The following is a 22,907-nucleotide window of genomic DNA, read 5'->3' as shown; positions in this document are numbered from 1 at the left end:
GGTTTTAAAACAGAAGTGTGCTAGAATGTGGTGCCTCGGGCAGTCCAATATGTATGACCTACTCTCTATATTTATGGTCAATGTGTTTTTTTTTCCTAACACCACAGGAGAGGTAGGACACTCGGCAGCAGGATTTCATCGTCACCGACTTCATGCAGTCGTCGACCACAGCGATGCTGTCGTCATGTTTGACGTTGGGCTAGCTACTTGCGTTTCGGGAGGCGTATCAGGCTTTCATCTGAGTTTCCCGTTTCTAACGTTTTGTTTGTTTGTGGCAAGTGGCGTGCTCTTTCAGTATAGCTAAATGTTATTGTAGGCAGCCTACTCATTGAGGCAATCAACATTTAACGGCGTTCGACATACGGCTCACGATTTTGTTTTTGCCTTGTATTTTTTCTCACTTCGCTCTCAACACACAACAAGAATTCAGCGCACGTATATCAGCGTTCGCAAGCGACGCGCAATGCATTCACGAACGTGCGGATCTTGAATGCTTCGGGAGTTGTTAACCTCTGGTATGTCATCGCGGCTGCATAATGACCATGGCCATGAAACGCGGGAATGAAACTGCTCTTCTCACATAATAGTGACAAAGGATGGCGTGTGGGACTTACAAAGCGACATATCACATGTGCGGTTAACAATTTCCAAAGGCCAGCTGCGGCAAGCGTACTGGACATCTGTGAAAAATATCCACCCGCGGGGGAGTTTTTATTAGCGCTCTCCGTATAGGAACACGGCAAACTACCCCATAGGGGGACTTTCTTTAATGCTGTCCTTGAACTGAATTATGAAGCTTATGAAGTCAGCAATGAAAATAATGATGTCACAATGCTATTACCTGCGCTAAAAATAAGTATAAGACGGAGAAAAGTGATGTTTGTTCCCCGCTTTAAGATGTGCCACTGAGTTGCGAATAGTATTGCAAATCCCTCGTAAATATTGGCAGATGTTTACGTAATCTGTAAATTCAAGCGACATTTATCAACCATAGATTCTCTAACAGATGATGCTTACAGGACTGCGATATAAGTTCTTATTGCAGAGTTGTGGGTTTGGAAACCTGGAGCTTGAATTGCTATTTAACGTTCCGATTTTATAAATTTTAGCAACAACTTCTAGTTGCCAAAGAAAAATTCTGCTTCCTTCATTATAAATTTAAATTTTCCCTCTGAGATGCAGCAAATTTTATTCAGGTTGGTCTAGCGATAGTCTCACGAGAGAATTTCTGCGTTTTACGCGTGTTTCAACAGGGAAACAGCAGCTGACCTCGACCTAAACCTCCCGATTAAGAGGGGCGAATTCGACGACATAAGAAGCGTATAGCGGTTTTGTTTTTATTAACAGTCAAATAAAAATGTACGAACAGTGCGGGCGGTGTGCCATTTTTTTTTCTATCAGAGCTTATCGGAATGTTGCCAGCTTTCTTTAAGGTTCATACATAGAAAGCTGTATTCTGAGGTTTTACGCGCCAAAACTACGCTCTGATTATGCAGCAGGTCCTAAAGTGTAAACTTCCGCAATAATTTTGACAACATCAGCTGCTTTAACGTGCACCGAATACACGGTAAATGATCGTTATTTTTTAACATTGATTTTGCATTTTGCTTTCATTTAAATAAGGTCGTTGCGGTCGGGAAGTCGAATCCACGTCCTCGTGCTCCCTTCATAGGATGCCTACTCCACCGTGGCAGATAGATTGATTGTAGTGTAAAGAGAAAAAGAAAACAGTAGACAGTACATTCCATTTATCAAGGCGTGTGCAGGACTGGGGGTGCTGGGAAACTGCTTAGCCAATTGGAAGGCCGAATACCCGCCGAGATGTGTTCATCCGCGCCGCATCGTCTGCTCGCCGCCATAGGAATTCGCGGTATACAAAAAGGTATACGCGAACATCCTAACATGTCCCTTATCCCTGTAACGTATCATGTGCCACGCAAGAGAGAGAGAGAGAGAAATATAAATAAATGAGGTACGAAAGGCAGGGAACTTAACCGGAATATAGATATCCAGTTTGATACCCAGACATGCGTATCATCACTCTCTAATCCATCCTACCGTTGATGAGAAAGTTATGCCCGGAACTATGTTCACTTGCGCAAGGACACTGCCTGTACATGCCCGCCGCTGGTACCTTCGGCAGTGCTGCAAGCGACTTGTGAGATGGAGCATAGGGTAATTTTTACAGGTGCATGACCCAAGGTCGGACTCGGAACACGCTGTACCCATCCGAAGTAAATCCGAACTCTGGTGCATACCGCACTGATGTGCCTCACTCCGTGTTCTGCGCAGAGGTTTGGCGTTGATCATCACTGCGTCCACAACAGCGACTGCGCATCGGATCTGTGCTGCCGCGTGGACAACGTCAACGTGCGCACGTGCCAGCCCCGGTCCAAGACCGGGGAAAACTGCGTGCCGGATGTTCCATACAGTGGACATTACAACTATTACTGCCCCTGCCTAAAAGGTATTACGTGGCCCAGCACGCATGGGCAAGCCGAAATATATTTGCGCCTCGTATTTGCATGCGAGGCACTCGAATCTCATGCTCCGCGGAGTCGCGTCACGTATTTATTTGTTTATTTACTCCTTACTGCCAGCATTGTTTTGGCAGCCGAGCGCGGATTGGTTCAGATGCTATCGTGACGTAATAAAACGCGATCAGAGGAGCGCATTGCTCTCGGTACATGTGGCAGTGCCGGCGCAGGATACAAGACGGCATCGTAGTGGCGAGGTGTGTTTTTCTCTGCCGAGGAACGAGCCGAGTACGCTTCCGAAACTTCTAGTTTTCGTCAATCCACTGTGTGGTTGGAGACGTTCCTAAATTCTTAATTTGTCAATATATACATTGATTACTCGGTAAGTCTTTCCAGAGTCTCCATAAATCTGAAAATTTGCTGAATTCTGGAAGTTGTTTGCCCTGGATACATTACATTTATTATAAAACCTTCACACCTTCATTTTGAATCATTGACACGTGTGGTATTTTGTGTCATAGATATTTGTCCAGTTTATGACCCTTGAAGACCTGTTCCTTGTTCAATTGTGGGGTTTCCTGCATTGAGCAGTGGTATTCATACAGTTTTAATACGTGTTTTCTTTTTACCTTTGTGATGTTGTGCAACTTGTATATATTTCTACGTTCTTCCCGTTAAAGTGATTAGTTCGTGCAACATCCTGTGCCAATATGTACATTTTTAGTCACGTTATAAGAAATGCTCTCGCCCACATAAATACTCTTTTTCACCTTAAGCCAAGAAAGCTAAGTTGTCGTGGCAGGACGGGGTTCGCCGAATTGCGAGTACGAAGGAACTTATCGGTATCACTGGCTATAATCGTTCGTACTGCCTTAAATTTACGCCGATTACATGCGCGACAATGAATGACTATGCGCATGCGAGAAATGTGTCCCGGCACAGCCAACGTGCTTTGTAGAATCAACAATGCATTAGAGGCTAATTAAATGAAACCATAGAGACCGCACAACGTTCAACCACTATTCCTCTAGGTGTTGCTGACCGACTCACTGACGAAGCGATGTTGCGGCTATGATATTACTCATCAGAAATCTTAATTTTGCAGGGGCAGCTGTCTGGCTACATATATAGCTGGGTCCCTATCTGTGGCTGATCTTTCCGTATTTTATATTTAATAGTAAAGATGAAATAGAAGAACAGGCGGATGTCGACAGACAGATACGCAACTACGAAAGACCAGTCAAGTGGAACGTATTAGAAGATATAAAAGATCTCGGTAGGACTTCGAGATCCCGGAGAAGAGTTCAAAATTGATGACGTTGTTTCTCTGTATCTTTCCTTTTTTTCTTTAAGGCTAAAGCCATTCTAGGCTCATGGTGAAGTTAGTGTCAGCAGACCTGGCCGTGGTTGTGTCCGCCGTAGCGTCATCACGCCGTATGAAGACGAATTAAAGACAGGTGAAAGAATGCGAAATGATTCATAGTGAAAGTTAGTGACTGGTAACATTATAATTGAGATTGTTAGAGGTTAATAATGACTTGTAATGACTACTAATGACTCCGAATTGACCAGTATTGCTGACGATGGCTTGTAATGACCGCAATTGATTAGAAATGGCTACTAATAACTACGGCTTTGGTTTGGTCATGCTGGTGTACTACCTAAAACCGAAATGTTCAAGTTGGCCTGATAATATCCCTAATTTGTTTCTCCGTACATATTCTGTAACCTTATCAAGTTTCTTGTTATAATATCCCGTGCTTCATTATTGTCGTCTGAATTACCGAGTGATTGGAGAACAGCCCGAATAGCACCAATTCATTAAAAGGGAGACATCAACATATTATAGCAAAAAGCATAACCACATATCTTGAAAAGCATTCAATTTTGACTAACTTGCAGCACGGGTTCAGAAGAGTGTATTCGACTGTCACACAGCGGGTCACTGTAGTTCATTCCTTTGCATCAAGACAAGAACGGACAAATAGACATAATTTTCCTTGACTTCCATAAGGCATTCGATACGGACCCTCATGATAAATTAATTCTAAAACTTGAAAATGCAGGGATGCTTCAGATGTTTATCTTTTGGATTTCTGCTTATTTTTCTAACCGGAAACAATTCCTTGAGAAAAATGGCGAAATATCGGGCTGCCTTCCGGTCATATCGGGTGTTCACCATGGCAGTGTGCTCGGTCCTCTTTCTTTTTTTGTTCTACATAATAATGATATTGTTAACACGTTTGAAGATGGTGTACAGATACGATTTTTTGGCGATGATCGTGTGCTCTTCAAAGATATTATTTCTCTCCATGATCAAACTAGTTTATGGTGTAGTTTAAATAATATTCTTGCATGGAGTGGGTGCTGGGAAATCACACTAAACACAGATAAAAGCGTACTACTGCGAATGACACATAAGAAATCACCGCTGCTTTATACATATAAGTTAGGTCGACCACCTCTTCTTAAAGTAACTAGCTACAAATACCTAGGATTGACCCTTAACAATACACTATCATAGAATGATCACATAACTAACACTTGCGCTTCAGCCTTCAGAAAACTATGCCTGTTGAGACACAAACTTAAGAAGGCCCCATCTAACGTTAAAATGCTGTGTTACATCTCTGTAATTAGACCTAGCTGGAATATGCTTGCATTGTTTGAGATCCATACACAAAAACTAATACCAATAGTCTTGAGAGAATTCAGACAAAAGCGGTCCGACTTATATTTAAAAAATTTTCCAGATGTGGTTCCCCCACCGAACTTATGGAAATTACCAACCTTGAACCACTTGAACTTAGAAGAAAAAAAAAGAGACTTGAATTCCTTAAACTACTTCACACTAACAATTTATCCCTTGACCCATCTGAACATTTATCGCCGCTATCGACCAAGACTACACGCCACCTCAGACACGATGCATGAGCGCCTTACTTTGCAAGAACAAACACATATAAGCTTTCTGTTTTTGCTCGAACTGTAACCGAATGGAATTTAATAAATTCAATGCACTTCTTAATCTTGTTCTTTATGGTTCTGATTCTTTTGTCAATCTGATTTTCTTTGTATGTACCATATGTCGCCCTCCCTCCTTGGACCATGTGTCCGCAGTATTCAATAAACCAATAAAATAAAATAATAAATGACCAATATGTCTAACGACGGCTTGTGATGATCACAATTGATTACAAATGACTAATATGCTTACTAGTGATCAGTTGTGACTCATAATGACTGAAATGACTTGTAATGACTACTGATGACTCGGGTATGACCAACATCTCTAACGACGCGTGGCAATAACCAAAATTGATTACAAATGGATCAAAATGTTTAGTAATGCTTAGAAAATACATATAGACTGTTCGTGGACTGCATGATTAGCCTACTACATCAAATTGAAATATTTATGTTGTACTTTTGTTCAATTTTCTTGTAGAGAGGTTTCTAATTATTTCTCGTCACGTGCTTAGCGTTTTCTGTAGGCTGCTGTTCTGTGGGCGACTGCTCATTATATATTTTTCATTGACATACTATAACAGAGCAGTCGCTACAGCTTTTTGAGTATTTTATATGATGTGCTTTGTGTCTTTTTTTCCCACTCTTTTACATGAGCATTTGAAATCTGTAAATATTTTTCTTTTCACTCAAATGTATTTTCTGTCTCTTGTTTCTGCCAAGTAATACGGCAAGCACACAGTCAAGCTGCAGCTTAGCAGCTTTTTGTGCTTGTCCTAGCATTTTTCTGTTTGTACAAAAGAAATGCTGAAATAAAATTGTCTTTACTTGACTTGATAGTAGGCAGTAATGAATAATAATTACTGAAATGACTAGTAACGACTAGTAATGACTAGGAAATGACTAATATGTCTAACGATAACTTGTAAAGACTAGAATTCATTACAAATGACTAAATATACTTAGTAATCACCAGTAATGACTAATACTGACATAAATGACTTGTAACGGCTACTAATGACTAGGATATTACCAACATGTCTAACGACGCCTTATGGTGACCGTTGATAACAAATGACTATAAATGCTTAGTAGTGAGCAGTAATGACTAAAAGAGAGAAGAGAAAGAGCCGAATGATAAGAAGAGGAAGAGTAGGCTTTCGCCATTCACCTCCTTAGAGAGGTCTTAAGATACTCTGTAACTTTGTATTTTTTTGAAATTTGGGCATCTGGTTCTAATCGCACACAATCCTGTGCTCCATCTGGTGTTCATAAAATACCTCCTCCATTCCCGTTTAGTTATCTCTTATTTTTCTTCATTGGAAATGCTTTTCGAGAAAGACAATTTTCAGTCTTTCGCAAACCATTCGTGTGCACGAAACTTATCAGAATGCTCAGTACAGCGTTTCTCCTTTTTATATTTTCCCAGGATTTTGCATGGACGTCACTGCGGACTATGGAATATGCAGAGTTAATCTCAGCCAGGGTTAACGCCCCGTCACGACAGGAACCCAGCAGAGGCCACAGACTTCCGAGCCCTAGAGGAACGCAGCCGTTGGAAGCGCTGAATGCTAATTGGACGCTGGAAGCTTCCAATTATGCAATTAGATTTATTTATTGTATTCAAATAGATTTATTTTTTGCATTTTTGTACCAAAAGCTCCAGCGAACAATAAGAATATCTCTCATATGCCAGCTTGATGGTGTACCTGTGCATTCACCAACAATTGCTTACGAACGGTACTTCAACTCTCCAACTCCTTTCCAACTACCCCGGTCATGTACATGGCCACAAGTAGTACATGACCGGGGTAGTTGGAGAAGTATGGGAGAGGCCTTTGCCTTGCAGTGGGCATAACCAGGCTGATGATTATGATGATGATGGATGGATGAGATAGTTCAAGTGGCTGAGGAGTTCTATAGAGATTTATACAGTACCAGTGGCACTCACGACGATAATTTAAGAGAGAATAGTCTAGAGGAATTCGAAATCCCACAGGTAACACCGGAAGAAGTAAAAAAAGCCTTGGGAGCTATGCAAAGGGGGAAGGCAGCTGGGGAGGATCAGGTAAAAGCAGATTTGTTGAAGGATGGTGGGCAGATTGTTCTAGAGAAACTGGCCACCCTGTATGCGCAATGCCTCAGGACTTCGAGCGTACCGGAATCTTAGAAAAACGCTAACATAATCCTAATCCATAAGAAAGGGGACACCAAAGACTTGAAAAATTATAGACCGATCAGTTTATTGTCCGTTGCCTACAAAGTATTTACTAAGGTAATTGCAAATAGAATCAGGAACACCTTAGACTTCCGTCAACCAAAGGACCAGGCAGGATTCCGTAAAGGCTACTCAACAACAGTCCCTATTCACACTATCAATGAGGTGATAGAGAAATGTGCGGAATATAACCAACCCTTATATATAGCTTTCGTTGATTACGAGAAAGCGTTTGATTCTGTCGAAAGCTCAGCAATCATGGAGGCATTAAGGAATCAGGGTGTATACGAGCCGTATGTAAAAATACTGGAAGAGATCTACAGCGGTTCCACAGCCACCGTAATCCTCCACAAAGAAAGCAACAAAATCCCAATAAAGAAAGGCGTCAGGCAGGGAGATACGATCTCTCCGATGCTATTCACAGCGTGTTTACAGGAGGTATTCAGAGACCTGGATAGGGAATAATTGGGGATAAGAGTTAATGGAGAATACCTTAGTAACTTGCGATTCACTGATTATATTGCCTTGCTTAGTAACTCAGGAGACCAAAAGCAATGCATGCTCACTGTCCTGGAGAGGCAAAGCCGAAGGGTGGGTCTAAAAATTAACCTGCAGAAAACTAAAGTAATGTTTAACAGTCTCGGAAGGGAACAGCAGTTTACGATAGGTAACGAGGCGCTGGAAGTGGTAAGGGAATACATCTACTTAGGACAGGTCGTGACTGCGGATCCGGATCATGAGACTGAAATAATCAGAAGAATAAGAATGGGCTGGGGTGCGTTTGGCAGGCATTCACAGATCATGAACAGCAGGTTGCCATTATCCCTCAAGAGAAAAGTTTATAACAGCTCTGTCTTACCAGTACTCACGTACGGGGCAGAAACCTGGAGGCTTACGAAAAGGGTCTTACTTAAATTGAGGACAACGCAACGAGCTATGGAAAGAATGATAGGTGTAACGTTAAGGGATAAGAAAAGAGCAGATTGGGTGAGGGAACAAACGCGAGTTAATGATATCTTAGTTGAAATCAAGAAAAAGAAATGGGCATGGGCAGGACACGTAATGAGGAGGGAAGATAACCGATGGTCATTAAGAGTTACGGAATGGATTCCAAGGGAAGGAAAGCGTAGCAGAGGGCGGCAGAAAGTTAGGTGGGCGGATGAGATTAAGAAGTTTGCACGGACAACATGGCCGCAATTAGTGCATGACCGGGGTAGTTGGAGAAGTATGGGAGAGGCCTTTGCCCTGCAGTGGGCATAACAAGGCTGATGATGATGATGATGATGATGATGATGATGATGACGACGCAGCCAGCATGTGATGTAAGGAGCGTGCGTAGATGGCAGGTATAGTCCCTGCTGTCCGGTTCATCGTGGCTGGCGTCGACTGAATGATCAGCGATTCTAGCTGCCGCCTTGTTGGATGGGTGGATCACAAAACTTGAATGAAAGTCCTGAGGCACGCGACTCAACGCGCTGCGAGCTGCTCCCACTTTGGGACAGTCAGGCCATGCCCGACCGCCACATCGTGGGCCCTCTGGACAGCCCATAGTTGCGTCCCGGCAACGGGGCTCTTGATAGCACAGCGCCACTTGTCCTCATTGATATGTTCCGTGCTTCGCTACGAGGGGCAACGCCAGAGCATATGGTCAAGGCTAGCGCAGTCATTGCAGTGCCTGCAAGAACTGCTGGCTTAAGTGTCAGGATAAAGCTTGTGGAATAAAGCCGGGCTGGGGATACGAGCCTGTTTGCAATAATCTGAGGGTCAATGCCTGCACTCTATTTAACTTCTTGTCAGGAAGGGGAACGTCTCTGCTGCCTAGATAAAGGTGCCGCGTAATTTCATTGCATGTGGTGGGTTGATATCTGTTCTGCACCACTGCGGGCTTGCGGGGGAGTTCTCGATGGTCGCGGAAAGCGAGACCTCGCACCTTGGAGTGGGCCAACTTGTTAAGGTTTGAGGGGTCTCCCATATGACATGTACATTTTTCCTTGGCGACAACAGTGGGCAACGTCCTAGTCAATCTTGTGATTATCTTTTTGCGCATGCCCGGCAATTGCGTTCGTCGTGTGACTAATTTCTTACGTCACGTTTTTGGCCCTTGAGCCGCCTGGAAAACTTCCACGTTTCGCCAATATGTACTCGATGGTAATCAGCGCATGGTATCTTATATGCGGCTCGTGGGAATGATTTAATGGGCAACTTGTCTTTCACATCCATTATCTGTTCCGAAACCGCGGTTCTGAAACATCAGATAGTTCATGAAACTTTGTCAGTGACCATGACTCTTCTCATAATTAGTCCTAATGTATTAGTCTACATGTCAAATACTATAATTAGATGAAAAATGTCGATGTGAAAATTGTAGAGCAACATGAAAAACTCCCGATACAGTTTTCTGCTGGTCATTATGTGCTCCATAATAGTGTTTGTCCGAATGTGAAAGAGTCCCGCGAAAACACCCAAAGTGCCTCGAGCGGCCAGTCGCACGACAATTTTGCGCGTATTCACGGGCTTCTTTCACGCCTAGAAAAAGTTTTGTGTACCACGTATTGAGCTTGAGAAAGCTGTATCCGTGGTCTTTCATACTGCTCTACAATTTTGCCATTGACGTATTTCATCTTACTGTAATATTTCAGAAGTTGATTATTTATTTAAGACTAATTATGTAATTTGGCGAAATACAAAAAAATAATCTAAGTATCTGCAAGCGATGGCAAACAACATTACCTTGGTTCCTTTCAGCCACGTGGCATTTGCATATATTAAATCTGTCGTGCATGATAGTTGGTATACCCTGTATATGTAGGGCATATAGCGTATTCATGCAGTGGAGCGGATCAGCTCTCCCAAGTATAGGTAAGAAATGGTGGGATGTTCGAGCGAGTTAAAAAGTGTAGATAAGCAAGTGCACCCGTCTATTCCAAATAAGCAAGGAGTACGTTGGGTATTTAGAGCATGCTTGTTACGCCGGCTTGCCAGGTCTGTTCTCCATGTGGTCTTTGATGGTATCGATGTGGTAAATGTAAGTGTTTGTGCCTGGCGAAATAGAACATATCGCTATCTCGAGTGTTTATGGGAACCCGTCATGAGCGACATAATTCAAGCACAGACATCCAGAACGCACATACAGAAGCCACGGAAATAAAAAAAGAAGCCTGTAGTTCCAAAAGACTATTCTTCTGTTTGACGCACAGAAACACACAGAAAGCAACATCTGAAAAGTAACTTTCGGCAACTTGGTCGCGCCTATCACCCTTACCTGCCTTGAAAATTCCGGCCAGTATAAATAGTCAAGCTTTACTTCACCGGCACGGAATGTGACAGCAACGCCGCAGCAACTTCATGGCGTCAAGCTCTGCAGTTTATTCATAGATCGGCGCTATACTTTCACCATTATTTCGGTTATAGGCAGTGGCAGGGTCAACGTAGGCCTCGAACGGAGGCGGAACTTTGTGCCCCATAATACGATACCGCAAGTACGGCTCGGCTTACATGGCTTGGAGGCGACGAGAAGCAGCGAGATAACGCTAAGCGGCGAAAGACGGAATGACGACGTCGGCGAGATAGTGTGCAGAAGGCGGCGAGCAGACGGCTCGCGAGGACCTGCAGAAACGAGCCTACATCGGCCACCATTACCATTGGTGATGTCGGCTGCCTAGGTGAAAGGAAACGGATCGATCTTGGTGCTCGAAAAAGATGATCCGGATTCGGCGTGGATCTGGTATTTCGCTGCTGTTCTGCGGTGCCTTCTTATACGTGCTGCAAGGTCTCACGTGAGTAATCGTGTGTACCTGAAAACTTTCGCGGAAAAAATTATTCATCTGGACAGGAGTGCACTTGCTGAAAAGAAAGTTTTCGTACTGTGGTTAGTGCGAGCCGCTATGTGAACGCGCTGCTGCTGAGTCGACTAAGAGATACCGGAATGCGTGACAAATGCGACTGTAAGACAGTGTACACGCACTGTCTGACGTTTTATGCCTCAGTGGGGCTTTCACAACTGAGCATGACAGGTCGCTGGAGAGAGGGAGAGAGAAAGAGGAAAGGGGAAAGGCAGGGAGGTTAACCAGACGGGGAGATCCGGTTTGCTGCCCTACGCTGGGTTAAGAGGGGAGGGCGAGGTAGAGTGATAACAAAGTAGAGATAAGGAAAGAAAGGAGCATAGACATAGAATCACAGTCGGTCACTGTCGCCCCATACTGTCACCGCACGGCACAGTAGCACTAGCAGCACTGTGAACATCTGTTAATGCTACAGCCGCTTGGCCAATTCAGTTGCCCTTAAAAACTGAAAGAGTGCCCTCGTCAACCTATGCTGCAATTTCTTGGAATGGCGGCATTTTAAAATAAGTTCGTCTGTTAGAGGTCTTCAGTTGAAGCGCGCTATCGCGTTTGCGAGCGATCCTCTCTGTAATTATAGCGAGGACGGTCACAGAGAAGGTGTTGAAGAGTCTCCTCGTTACCACAGTCATCACACGAGGCGTCGTCGGCCCATCTGGCCTGGAACACATAGAATGGCTATGTCGTTGCGCTTCTGTGCTCTAGATCGCGGGTTCGATTCTGGCAGCAGCCACACGCTGAGGCATTTAGTTTTCAGGAAATTTTGCTGTTGGGGCTAGTTGGTGCATCAAGTAATAAAACAAAAATAGCGCAAGAAGCGGGACAAATGTGTGTCTTTTTTTTGACGTGTTTTTGACACCATTTTTTTGGGCAATGGCAATGCATTTTGGGTTCTAAACATGTCATATAAAATGGTTCGATCGATTCTTTTGCCGTGATTGTGTCGACCCTCGTACGTGCATTGTGCAAAATCTTCTATTCGGAAAGGAATAAACCGGTTGCAAGTCAGTGCGGTTCCTTTCGTTATTTTTTCCCCTTTTGTCCATGTTTTACCTTTCTGCTTTTAATTTCAGCTAAGATTGCGCCGCTGCAGCAATACAATGCTTGAGGTTATTGGCTCGATCTCGGCAGTGGCGGCCGCATTCCGGTTGAGGTGGAATGCAGAGCTGCTCGCGTAGCGTGCGTTGGGTTCACGTTAAAGAAAACCAGACGATCAGACATAATTTAGAGACCCAAGTTATGCGGCGTGCGTCATAATCAGATCGTTGTTTGAACACGTGAAACGCAAGAATTTTATTTATTTCGTTTAAGCTATGCTGTATATACCGGGTGGCAGCTAGCGCAGAACAAACTTTGGAAAAAGAATTGTTTCCGGCGCTAATCTTCGACTTAGGTGCCTCAGTGGCTCGCGCAGCTGTTGCGAGCAAGCCAGCGTGCGTTGGGAGAGAAGAAGCGAGAGAGGAGGGAGTGACGTCACAACCCCTCTGCTAGGCAGACTTTCAGTCTATGTCAGGCAACTGCTTTCCATTAATTAGCCGGTTAAACGCCGTGCCTCCTTCCGTGAGACGTCATTAGTGACGTCATTACTCGCGCGCTCTATTTCCGAGTTTCCAGGAATTTCGCAGAAGTCGTGCTCACGTGGCAGGTCTCTAAAGTCTATGATTCTGTGCTTTGGTGTGCCGTAATCAGTGATTTTCAATTATCTGATTATTCCTAGCACTTCAGTACCTCAACTTGTAAATAAACTTATGCGCTGATATCATGTTTGTAGTGAAATCCACGAATTTGGTTCTGCCCTATTTTTTTCAATTTTTTTTTCTGATATATATTGAATTTCGTCCCCGGACGACTCAGGAGATAACCGGATGTGCTGCGCAAGGAACGAGGGTGTCGCTCGATGCTCTTGCCGCCAAAAAGAAAAAAAAATATGTTGAGACGTATATAGCTGACACTTGACCCGTAGGATCTGTTTTGAATTCGACCAATGACCTTATTCACTGTTACCATTGTCATTCGAGCATTGCCTTCATTGCTGGGCAAAAGCTCGCCCAATAAAGAGTTGGATTCTACATCTGCGCTTTCCGGATTTCTTCGATTCCTGACCTACACTGTCGCGTGAGAATACACATGCGCTATATGGGACCTATGCCAATTTTAGCCAAGCTCAGTAAGCGTGACGTCATGCCATCCAGTACTGCACATTACATGACCCAGTACGTCACAGCTCTCTACTTGAATCCCTGCGCAACTGACAAAATACCCCACCCCCCCCGCCCCCCAAAAAAACCGGTCATCATGTGACTGCGCGCGTGCTTACATCGATGTAATCTGCTTTTAACGCCACTGAATTTTGCTCGCTGTCATAATTATCGTATTTTATACTCCCTGCCTGGACGAAGGCTTCTCCCATTGATCTCCAATTAACCCTGTATTGCGGCGGTAGGCTCCTCCCGATTCCGACAAATTTCTTTATTTGATGACAGTGTATCTCTTCCCTTGGGACCCATTCTGGCTCTACTTGGTAATCGTTAATATGCTCTATAATCATTAAATGGCCTGCCCAATTCCGTTTCTTAGCGAATATATTGCCCCACCCCACCCCCATAGCTCTCTAATATACATCGCTGTCTTCTCCTTTCTTAACATTGTGCTATTTTATTTTTCATTCCGGCAATTGTTGCGTTGTTTTTAACTCGTCTGATGCGTACCTTCTTCGTTCTTGGTTGCTTTTTTGCGGTAGTATTTCTCGCGAGTGTCACGAGTTGACAAGCGAAAGCTGGTTTTTCCTGTTTTGACAAACGTCGTACAAGTTCTAGAAATCGCCTTGTTTAGGAAAATTATCGCGCTCTGCCAGCCAACAGCCCTGTCATCACGCCACCCGCTATCGTACATCCGAAAGCATTTGTCTGCGCAAAGCTGTGTACGGGACACAGATGGCAAAACGCCGTATCTCGGATCTCAATGGAACGATCTTCCCGGGAACATCATTCTACGCAGCTGAGCTGCACAAGACCACCATCGAATCAATCTTGTGCCCATTAGACATTACCCAGCCTTCGCCTAAAGCCCCGGAAACAATGACGTCACTGGGCTATAAAAAAATAAATCATGATGCTATCTATGGCTTTGTGGTGGGAGTTTGCCAGGATGCCACCGCCACACGTATTATTCTTGCCCTTTTTCTGGATTACGAATTCCTTCTTCAGTGGTAAGATTGGACGCTTCATCATAATTTCTAGCACAAGGACAATCTTTGTCCAACACATTGAGAAAGTTAGATGATCGTACACTGAATAAACAGATCATCGGCTCAGAAGGCAGTGAAGGTACTTTTGTGCGCTCCCAGAATGTCTGGTTTGCGCGAGTGGCTTCACTTCAAGTACAGTCCCAGCACGTCTCTATACCTTCTTTCTGCTTTCTTTCTTCTCCCCTTCTCTCTCTTGCTCCTTCCTTTCCCCAGTGCAGGGTAGCCAACCATCCTCTTGAGTGGTTAACATCCCTGCCTTCCTCATATTCATCTCTCTATCGCTCTCTCTTCAACATTACAGAAGCGTAATTTGCTAATATTATTTAATTTATTATTGAACTGGTGGCGCAAAATGTAGAGGTTCTTATTTGCTTGTTCACTTACATTTTGCAGTGATGGGTGCATCGTGACCGCTCCTAGCCTCGTCCGGCTGGGCGCTCAAGAAACGGTACTCATCATGAACAGGGGAGACGCAAGCAGAAATGTCACACTGCAGGCAACCGACTACCCTGCTGAAGCTCGCCTTCTCTTTATGCAGTCGTTTCTTCTCAAAAAGGGTAAGCGTGACCCCCATCTTTATGGAGGCCCTTCGTATAAGGAAACATACTTCGAACGGACGCTCCAGGTGGGCTCAGGCCGTCGCCGTGCTGATCTGGTATCCACGGTGTATGTGTAGGCCACGTTCCGAGTGTCTGTCACGTGATCTGCTGCGAGGGTGAGAGCGACGACTCTAGAGCCGAACTATGCGAGAGCCAGAAGGCTGGTGCATTGTTATGCGCTGTACTTCGGCGCGTCGCGTTAGTTGTGACGTGAAGTGATGAGGTTTCTTTAGGAGTGGTAGGAGGCTAAAGGTTAAAGGGAGCAGCAGCATCGCGGTGTGCGTTAGCTTCGAGATAAAGGCGCGCGCGCGTTTTCAGCTGGCGGCGCACCACATGATGGCAGCGTTATGACCACGAGTGCTCCCAGTGGTCGAGTAAATTGTGTCATTGGACGGTGTGACACTACGCGTGTTTAGTAATAGTAAGGCAAATACTTACTGCATTTTACACAGTCCTTAACACTATGAGCCTTATCATTGTAACACCTAGATATATCTATCGGTTTGTCGCCATTCGCGCGATACTGCAACGGTCCTGCTTCCCTCTATAGCCGCCATACACCTTGCGTCGCTCAGTTACGGCCGAATGTGCTCTGGCTGGTGTACAATATCTGGCATGCAACGCGATTTGCTTGTGCGTGTACGTGACCAGCTGCGTCTAGAAAGAGAGAGAGGGAGAGAGAGTAAATAATAAATGAAAGGTAGGGAGGTTAACAAGGACTGAGCCCGGTTGGTTGCCCTACAATAGGGAAAGGGAAAAGGGGACGGAAAGATTAAAAGAAGAAGAGAAGGTCCAGTGGGAATATCGTTCGGTCACTCAGTCCAGATCACAGACGCTGACTCAATCCGGTACCTTTCAAATATCACAGCAGCGCTTTTGTGGCCTTTTGTAGCTGCAATAAGTGAGGTCATGGTCCCAAGATCTTGTTCAAGGTGAACTGTTTTCTATCTAACTGATTGAGAGCTGTGCAGAGGTCATGTCTTTTATTTTCAAAATATGGGCAGTAGCACAGTAGATGGTCTATACTCTCTAAAACAATATTACAACGTTTGGGTTGTATTTTGACACACAACAGTAAACGTCATCTGTCTTGTCCCCATTTCCTTTCTTTAACGCTGCGAGCCCGGTACTTCCCAGTAACGAACGGCTTGCGCGTTATCAGCATAACATAGCATTCCCGACAGGAAAGTAGCGGGCGCGGCGTTTTCAAGAAAGGAAACGCAAGCAAGGCAGATGGCATTATTGTTGTGTGGCAGATATACACCCCCAAGGGTGTACCTTTGTCTGAGATTGTAGTTTCCTCGACACCGCAGGCATTGCACTGGGCGCTATCAGCCATTCCAGTCAAACATATGCATTGATGAATGCGACGCCCAAGCGTAAGCGGCACAGCATGGTTTCCTCATTACGCGGAAGGGCTGGTAACAGCTGCAGTGTCATAGATGGTTCGAGGGAATGCAACCGATGTTGGCTGAATTCAGGCGTGTGCCACTTCTCCAATTTCATACGGTGCGCTAACTTGCTTAATTGTTGGGCTGCGTCAGTCCGCGGTAAAAGTACAGAAACAAGGGTTGCTCCTTCCTGTGCTTTCCTAGCAGCTTCGTCAGCGTGGTCGTTGCCGGAGATACCGCAATGGCCAGGCAGTCACTGAAACACGACGTCGTGTCCTTTCGCGGTAATATGATGGTGCATTTCTCGTGTCTCCTACACGAGTTGTTCACAGGAGCCGCGATGAAGAGATGACAGAAAACACTGTAAGGCCGCCTTCGAATCCCAGATTAGCCGGTTGGTTGTCAATATAATCAACGCCACCTTGGAGGCCAACAACCTCCAAACCGGTCGACGTTCTGAAGTGAGAAATCTTGTATTGGATTCTTAGTTATCGTGATGGTATAGCCACTGCACCGGTTGAGCTGGTCTGAGTGGAAGAGCCATCCATATGTAAGTGGACTCGGTCCAAGTAGAAAGTGTGCAAACACTGCAGAGCTGCTTGCTTCAAGGTCAATGTAGTGAGGTCGGTCTTCTTTCTTATCCCTGGAATCGCAAGACGTACTTGAGGTTATGTTAAAGACCGCGGAGCTGATGTTGAACGTGCCGAGGGTGTGAAGCCCGATGGAAGCGAGGCACGGTGGATGCTGACATCGTTGGAGAAGGACACCTGTGGTCGTCGTTCTGGCAGGCAGGCAAGAGAGCTTGATTGCATCCGTGAAAGATGACGAACATGGGCTCTAAGCGTTTCGGTGCTAATGTAAGTCGCGATCGGATGGTCTTGAGCCATTGTAATGGTTCCTGCTGTTGAGGCGCACCGCCGAAAGTCTAGGCAAACACGTAGTGCCTGTACTTGCACGCCCTGAAGCTCTCGAAGATTTGACTTACATGTTTTAGCAAGCACGGGAGAGCTATAGCGTAGGAATCCGATAAAAAGTGCTCGATATAACTGTAGCATGGAGCTGTAGCACGATTCCCATGTTTTGCCAGCGATGAACTTGAAGACACAACAATATATGTGAGCTTCTTCTTCAAGTGTGGCAACCTGAGGGCTCTAAGAGAGGTCTCGGTCAACAATGACACCCAAAAACCGATGATTTCTCTTGTAGGAAATACGCTGGCCATTGACGCATACTGGATAACGAGACATCGCTTTTCGCGTGAAAGCGACTAACGCACATTTTTGGCTTGAGAGCATAGAAAGAGAACAGTGCACAAGCTAGTGCAGCTACAAAACTCGTTGTAATATTCGCAAGAGATGGGCCTTATACGCGACCGTGCACATCTACAGTGAACTGTTCTGCACGCCCTCAAAACAAACGTTGACAATGTTGAACTGTATGTCCGGTGCTTGTCAGGAGTGTATCTTGCCACTTGAAATGGTGCAAGGCGACTCTCTTCGTTGTATATTTCCTAACTACAACCTTATCATCGGAGTCACCGGCATCGTGCTCATGATCATCGTAAGGGCTTTTCATGTCCTCTGCAAGATGAGCGCAGCGCTCAGCAATCTCAATTTACCTTGACCTCGTTTCAGCTAACTCCGCCTTGCGCAGCCACAGAACATGCGTAACTTCAGCAAAAAAAAAATTCAGCCTAAACTTGCGATCCCTGTCTTGTTGACGTACGTTTTTTCGATTCGACTTTTCGTTCGTAAGTGTTCTTTGCCATTCGACGGCCGCCCACGCTTACAATACGCCAAACAGCACCATTGGCTGATATCTGTTTGCTTACAAACAGTTCTAGCGTAACAATATTTCCTGTGAGGGCGGGCTACCATATATCTTTGCAGTGATTCTTGTTGAACGCAGCAAAAAAAGCGGAATAAGCTTCCCGCATCAATTTTAACAATTCTGAGATGAGCTGTTAAGCTGGTGTCATTTAGTCAGAGACCTAATTTCTTACTCGTATTTTTATAGCTCTTTCCCCTTTGCGACGTTTATTCTACCATGAGGTTGTGCATAATAATAAAAGTTATAAGTGCTGTGTTATTATAAGCGGTTTCAACTATACCTATCGCGCACAGTATTCGCAGACACCAGGATTAATGTAGCGTACTTCCAAACACCGCCCTCTGCTTATTCGTCGCAACAGGTGAGGAGAAACTCGTGTACCTGAGACTCAACGAGACAAAATTTTCCAGCGAGGACCTCCAGTCAAATCGTTCGATGCTTGTTTCCCTGAGAGTGCAGTGCGGTGTCGAGTTCAACAAGACGGCAGTTTTGGTGCTGAAGCCGAGTTCGGGGTACATATTCGTCCAGACGGACAAGCCCGTCTACAGCCCGGGGCAGGACGGTAAGTGCACAAATTCTTCAAGGTTCCTTCTCCCTGTCCACATTGTGCCTGTGAGCGCGTGCGAAACCAGCAAGGTTGCGGTGAATTTGTCCGATATTTTGATGTTGCAAGTACCTCAAGTGGAAGTGCGCATGCGCAATAGTGTCAAGTGTGTTTGATGGAAGGCATTAGAAAAATTCGGAGGTGATTTGACGGTACATTCGATAGAAATGCGTTAGCATTACGTCGTATCTCTTTGAGATTCGAGATCTCAAAGTGTTATTGTAAAGTGTGGCTTCACGTCTTGACAGACGTCTTGTGGAATTGCAAAGCGTTGTTACATGTCTTGCCACTTCGAGGAGCGAAGTGCGGCTGGCAGTGTTACGGAGCAGATCACCGTAAGTTGCGCTTTGTATTTTATCGCAGTCCTCATCAGCCTATTTTTATATAAACTGCTCGACGAAGGCCTCTTCCAGCGATCTCCAACTGCCCCTATCTTGCGCTAGCTGATCCCAACTTGCGCCTGAAAATTTCCCTAATTTTGTCGCCCCACTTAGTTTTCGGCCGTCCTCGCCTGCGCTTCCCTTCCCGTGGCACCCATTCTGCAACTTTGACTGTCCACCGGTTAACTACCCTACGCATTACATGGCCTGCCCAGCTGCGTTTTTTTCCCTAATGTCAACTAGGATATCGGCCTATCCCCATTTGCTCTCTCATTTACACCGCTCTCTTCATGTCTCTTAACTTTACGCCTAACATTTTTCGTCTCATCGCAATTTGCGCGGTCTTCAGCTTGTTCTCGAGCTTCTGTGTTAATCTCGAAGTTTCTGCCCCATAGCACTGTTTGATTGCAATGACTGTATACTTTTGTTTTCAACGACAACGGCAAGCTCGCACTCAGCATTAGGTATTGCCTGCCGTATGCGGTCCAACCTATTTTACAGAAGAGCTGTCAAGGGCTGGTTTCCCCACAGTCGTGCCCGGGTGTAGAAAAAAAAACCCGAAGATACTGCGATGCCGGGCCGACCCGTGGCAGGGGTGACGCCGGCGTTAGGCACTCCCCATACGTGGGGTGATCCCAACGATAGTACAACACCGAGCCGACCCGCGGTGGAGGTGCAGTTTGCCATCAAGGGGCCCGAATGCACAGCTTCGCTGGTCATTCTTCTTCACAGAGTGGAAGGGCACTGAATTTTTATTCTAATTCCCTTCTCGTTATCAGGGTCCCTTGTCACCAATTAACCTAGATCAATTTACTCCTGCACACACTAGAACCTGATTGACGGTCATGAATTCTTGCTGCCCTTGTGCCATGATAATCTTCTACCATACTCTTACACTTTCCCGGCTAAGTCTTCCATCACTTGTTGCAACTCCTCCTACTGTTGCTAAACAGGACTATATATATGTATGTATATATATATATATATATATATATACACGCAGTGCTTTTTTTGTAAAGGGTGCTGATAAATACAGCTAGCCTTCCAGGATGTTATAGAACAGATGGGAACTCACGGTCGAGCTACGTTGTGCGGCAATTAATTGTACGCAATTTTTTCAGTTCTGATACGAATTGTGGCTGTGGATGAAGCCTTGCTTCCTTCGGTCAACACCGTTCACCTCGAGATCAAGGTATGGGCAATGATATTAATTCATAAAATAAGTTGATTTTTGCAGATACATAAAATGTTAGGCTAATCAGTGTCTCAGCTTTAGGAAAGTGCGCATAAAGAAATGTTCATTCGTTGGAAAAGTGGGCGAGAAGCGCTTGCATCCCTAGGTGAGGCTGATGAATTGCACCTGCCGTTTATTCAGTTATTGATCGGTATCAACTTCTGCGTATTTACGACAAGTTCACTTCAACTCTACAGGCTCAAGAGGCGTGGTCGTGGAAGGCGGCAATTGAGAAACCCATTTACCCAGGAGGCGTGATAGGCTGTCGACAAATGTGCCAAAATTCCATAATTGTAAACCAATGTGTATAGCAGACTAGACTGAAGGAAAGTCATAGTAGTTGGCTGATCCTTTTTGTTTATTCTATGGAGCCATCGTAATTGGAGTATTTATTAGGAATATGGTCGTGCATTAGATAATCGATTGTTTCGTAATTTACCTTATTTTACCTATTTGTGATTCATCTATCATGTGAGACTAACTAGCCGGTATTTTCGTTGGAGTAGAGTATACATAAACTTGATAAAATGAATATGCAGTAAGGCCATGCCACGTTTTTATCATGAAAATAATTTAATGGCCTGCTCCAAGCACGTGCTTGAGTTCATTGTTGACTTCAAGCATAACGAAGAAATGAGAAAACTTATTCCTTGACAAATGCTGATGGTACGCGCTACCTGGGACATTCCGTCAAATACTGTTTTTCCTGCGGTATTGTAGTCGGGTGCATAAATGCACTGAATTGATTGCAAGCACTTTGGTTCAGCGGAGGGTTACACTTACCGCAGCCTAATGTCGGCCGTTATTTTCCGACATCTGCTGGGCGCAATCGCCAAAAACAGGCCGCGTGCGCATATTTATGTATACAACCGTGAACTGAAAGCGATAAAGAAATATATTCTGAAAAAAAAAAACAGGTTGAAAATGACGCGTGCAGCAATCACTCTCTTTGAAGCAGCCCGAAATGTTGCCAACGACATTGTCACCGGCTGCTAGACAAGCAACGAATTCCTGAGAAAAAAAAAGGTAAGCTGAGTGAGTATTTACACATTCATGTTAGAACTTCAGTGCGAATGAAAAAGATATAGGGACATACTAGAGACCACGTGATACGAGTGCTTCTGTTCATTTTGAAACAGTTTGTTCAACATGAACTACCTGTTGACTGATTCGCCAACCTTGGGGATCAGCCTCGGCCGCTCGTATATTTTTTTACTTCCGTGTGACGCAGAACCCGCAGGACGTTCTGTCCTACGTATGGGACGTTCCGTCCGGGGCTCCGAACACCGGCCTGATCAGCCACACGTATCGCCTGCCCAAGTACCCGATGTTCGGCAAGTGGAAAGTCATCGTGACGTATGGACGGCATGTGAGTTCGATATTCCATCTCTTGCCCTGATATTTGCTCGTCGATCGTGGCCCGGACACATTACGGCAATAACTAATTGATTGGTTGGTTGATTCGTCGTGAGGGTTCAACGAGCCTAGCACTAGAGTTCGCGATACACTGGGCAATGCAATAATCATGTTTTTCAAGTGGCTGTCGCGATATTCATTGATAGTTGTACTTTCAGCGTACCGTGCCATTTCCATGTACCGGTGGGCGCATTTTGCCTCTTCGTGCATATATTTCGGCGTTCCGTAGTGAATAAGCTATTTACAAACCGTGCTGGATGTTCTCTTCTTCTTTGTGTTTTGTTATATTAGCGGTGATTATGTACATTAGTTGACAACAACTAGGCCTAGTAGCAATTATTCTGATGTGAATGATTTCTCGCTTTTCTGAAGGACACAAATTATCATAATATGGTTGCATTGGTGCATCTGGATGTTAGGTTAAAGTGTTCGGAATTGTTCATCCGGTCACCCATTCCTTTAGAATAATATTCTTCAGAATCACTGCATGAACTTTTGAACTGTGTGTTAGCGTGTTTTTATTTATTTCTTGCACATGCAGAAAAATCGAAAATCCGAGGTCTCCTTTCAAGTGAAAGAATACGGTAAGGCTTCTCCGACTGAAATTCAATTTGTTCGTGCATGGCTGCCCATTACGGTGCATCTCAAAACATATTCGACCTCGAAACTATGTACGGCGTTGAGTGTTCTCGAGCTGTGAGGAAC

The 22,907-nt window shown here is 44.8% G+C and overlaps 2 protein-coding genes across 4 annotated transcripts in view; both read left to right on the top strand.

Moving 5' to 3' along the window:
- Window positions 1-7,140, top strand: part of LOC129383813 (uncharacterized) — a 42,880-nt gene extending 35,740 nt beyond the window's left edge. For both annotated transcript variants that reach the window (XM_055068706.2, XM_055068705.2), the window contains exons 2-3: window positions 2,293-2,467; window positions 6,874-7,140. In XM_055068706.2, the coding sequence (XP_054924681.1) occupies window positions 2,293-2,467; window positions 6,874-6,935 (237 nt within the window). In that variant the 3' untranslated portion in view covers window positions 6,936-7,140. The remainder of the gene's footprint in view (window positions 1-2,292; window positions 2,468-6,873) is intronic.
- A 4,148-nt stretch (window positions 7,141-11,288) lies between these two features.
- LOC126527515 (A.superbus venom factor 1-like) overlaps window positions 11,289-22,907 on the top strand; it is a 77,380-nt gene continuing 65,761 nt past the window's right edge. Inside the window, exons 1-6 of one of the 2 annotated variants that reach the window (XM_072284476.1) lie at window positions 11,289-11,438; window positions 15,142-15,305; window positions 18,930-19,130; window positions 20,674-20,744; window positions 22,018-22,155; window positions 22,744-22,786. In XM_072284476.1, the coding sequence (XP_072140577.1) occupies window positions 11,362-11,438; window positions 15,142-15,305; window positions 18,930-19,130; window positions 20,674-20,744; window positions 22,018-22,155; window positions 22,744-22,786 (694 nt within the window). In that variant the 5' untranslated portion in view covers window positions 11,289-11,361. The remainder of the gene's footprint in view (window positions 11,439-15,141; window positions 15,306-18,929; window positions 19,131-20,673; window positions 20,745-22,017; window positions 22,156-22,743; window positions 22,787-22,907) is intronic. The other variant, XM_072284475.1, reaches the window with a different exon arrangement.

This window comes from Dermacentor andersoni, chromosome 9 (genome assembly GCF_023375885.2).
Source record: "Dermacentor andersoni chromosome 9, qqDerAnde1_hic_scaffold, whole genome shotgun sequence".
Classification (NCBI taxonomy): domain Eukaryota; kingdom Metazoa; phylum Arthropoda; class Arachnida; order Ixodida; family Ixodidae; genus Dermacentor; species Dermacentor andersoni.
The sequence above is the reverse complement of the archived record's forward strand: the minus strand, read 5'-3'. Positions and strand labels throughout refer to the sequence as shown.